The following is a 2,500-nucleotide window of genomic DNA, read 5'->3' as shown; positions in this document are numbered from 1 at the left end:
GTGGGGGTGAATGTATGTGCGACTGTGTGTAGTGTGTGTGTGTGTGGGGGGGGGGGGGGGGGGTGATAGTGTTGCCTTGACTACCAGAGTGTGAAGGTATGGTGTCCAACCGCAAATCTAGTTATTATGGATGTAGCACGCGGGCGCGCGCGCACACACACACACACACACACACACACACACACACACACACACACACACACACACACACACACACACACACACACACAGCCTCTGCGACAGTAATGCTCGTAACAAAATGAAAACACCTGAGTCGTGACAGGGTTACGAAACAGCCTCGCGGCACAGAGCAGAGCCCCGCGGTTCAAAAGGTACAAACCAGTCCGCCGTTGCTGATGTTCATCACGCACAACACACGGAAGGACGGACAGTCCGGCAACGGTGGCTTTAAAATACTCACGCTCTTCTTCCGCAGGTGGAGCCCGTGCTTGAGTAACCCCGGCAGGTCCCGGATCTTGTGTTTCAGCTGAGCCTGGTCGCGTGCGCTCCGGTTCCACCGCAAGCCCGCGAGCAAGCCGTCCTCTGCGGGCTCCGAGTCCTCCATGGCTCCTTTCCGTCTCGTGTCTGTCCTCGAGCTGCCGCCTGCCACCGCTCCGGGTGTCTTTACAGTATCCTCACAAGGCGCACCGCCGCCCGCGCACGTTCGCCATATCCCGCCTCGCGCTCACACGCAGCGACCTGCATCTGCAACCGAACCGCGCGCAGCTCGAGCGACCGACTGAATGTATTCCGCAGCACGCGACGCTGCTGCTCCACCCAATGGCTCCCGCGTCCTAGTCCTCAGTAGGCAACTACCAGGTGTGTGTGTGTGTGTGTGTGTGTGTGTGTGTGTGTGTGTGTGTGTGTGTGTGTGTGTGTGTGTGTGTGTGTGTGTGTGTGTGTGTGTGGAGGGGGTCACAGGTGCAAAAACATTGCATCACTTCCACCTTTTCATTCTCTGACCAGTCCGACAAAAGAAAAGCGCCAGATGCGGTTCCAATCATCACGTTTAAACTGTTGCAGCATACTGTAGTTGACGTTTAGTATCCTGGCATTGTCTATTTAGGCCATACTTTGTAAAATTAGTAACACTTCTACCAAGGGGGGATTGGGGCAAATGAAGGCAACTAGGTAGGGCTACGTCACCACATTACCTGGCTCAAATTTCGAAAGATAAACAAAGAGAAGCCACAGAGGGCACGTTTGTGTGTGGGAGGATGTATGTGCCAAATGGCAACGCCTGTGTTCCAGGTGTGTAGCTGTGTTTTCTACTGGCTGTGTGAGAATGATGTGGAGTCTGGAGCTTTTTCATTCCTGAGGCAGAAAAGAGGTGAGCTGAAACATGAGTGGGTCTCAACCCTCCACCCGGTGGAGTGTTGAAGATGAAACACCATATCTCCCATGTGGTTCTCCACCTGATACATTTTCATATGCAGCTGACGGTACTTTGAACTTCTTTCCGCTTCCTTTGTTAGAGGTAGTGTTTGTTTGCATAACATGCTTAAACAGGTTTAAACTACCCCCATTGTGTGCCAACCTGATCGGAGAAGGTACAGTCTATCGCGAATAATAATGTACCCATATGTTTTTTAATGTACCACATCATGACAGAAAACAGAACAGTTCTTGTTTTGAATCTGTATCCAACATTAAAAAGGGTGCACTTCTCTTTATAATAAGAAGCTCTCTTTCCTGCAACAAGCAAATCAAAACCGGTCATGGGAGGATAAGAACTGCTCTCTCGGTAAGTTGAAAAAAGAGCGTTCAATTTCATTACAGACGAGAAATGAAGAAGGTCTGAGAGAGAAAATGAATATGAATTCTGTAAATCCAAGAGGATCCAGATGACATAAATCTGAGCAGAGTGCAGCTTGAGTGCAGCGATTTCAGTTGTATCACTGAGATGTCGAGTCTGTTTCCCTGATAGGATTTGTAATCTGGGATAATTGGCCCCTTTCAGGGACTCCGATTATACCAACAACATAGCTGTCAGATGTAATGGGCCGGCATGCACTGTTTCACATCTGAATAGCCCACACACATACGTGAGAAAAACTCTTCATTTTTAGTAAGATCGAAAGAAAACTGCGACATGTCATCCATTTACACGGCAAATGCCAGTTTCTTGCTGGATCCAGACACAAATGAGACAAAAAAACATGTATGTATATAATGACGGAGACGCGCAGGAGGACTTTTTCATACTGTCTCTGTTGATCTTGAAATTTTAGTTGTCAGTGTGACAACATTGTTATTACACATTAACATCTAAGAGTCCATACAATGCATGCAGGTAAAGATGCACCAAGTCCCTCTCTCCACTGACTCTTCTGCCTGTGGCCACTATGTTTTAGTGTAGCGTTCATCACAACAACGCTGTTGTCACTGATATATTTGTTTCTGTCTGAGTTGTCAGATTCAGATAGCTGCATGTGTAACCTGGACTAATATTAGTTTATTGAGCTTTAGACCATCAAGCAGATAAACATTGTTGTTGCCA

At 48.0% G+C, this 2,500-nt stretch overlaps 1 protein-coding gene across 1 annotated transcript in view; it reads right to left on the bottom strand.

Moving 5' to 3' along the window:
* The window catches only part of rapgef5a (Rap guanine nucleotide exchange factor (GEF) 5a), a 43,833-nt gene extending 43,055 nt beyond the window's left edge, over window positions 1–778 (bottom strand). The window contains exon 1 of the mRNA XM_068575020.1: window positions 422–778. Within this exon, the coding sequence (XP_068431121.1) occupies window positions 422–565 (144 nt within the window). The 5' untranslated portion in view covers window positions 566–778. The remainder of the gene's footprint in view (window positions 1–421) is intronic.
* Between the last annotated feature and the right edge of the window lie 1,722 nt (window positions 779–2,500).

This window comes from Clinocottus analis, unplaced genomic scaffold (genome assembly GCF_023055335.1).
Source record: "Clinocottus analis isolate CAN_PGR_092001 unplaced genomic scaffold, fCliAna1.0.p SCAF_14, whole genome shotgun sequence".
Classification (NCBI taxonomy): Eukaryota; Metazoa; Chordata; class Actinopteri; order Perciformes; family Cottidae; genus Clinocottus; species Clinocottus analis.
The sequence above is the reverse complement of the archived record's forward strand: the minus strand, read 5'-3'. Positions and strand labels throughout refer to the sequence as shown.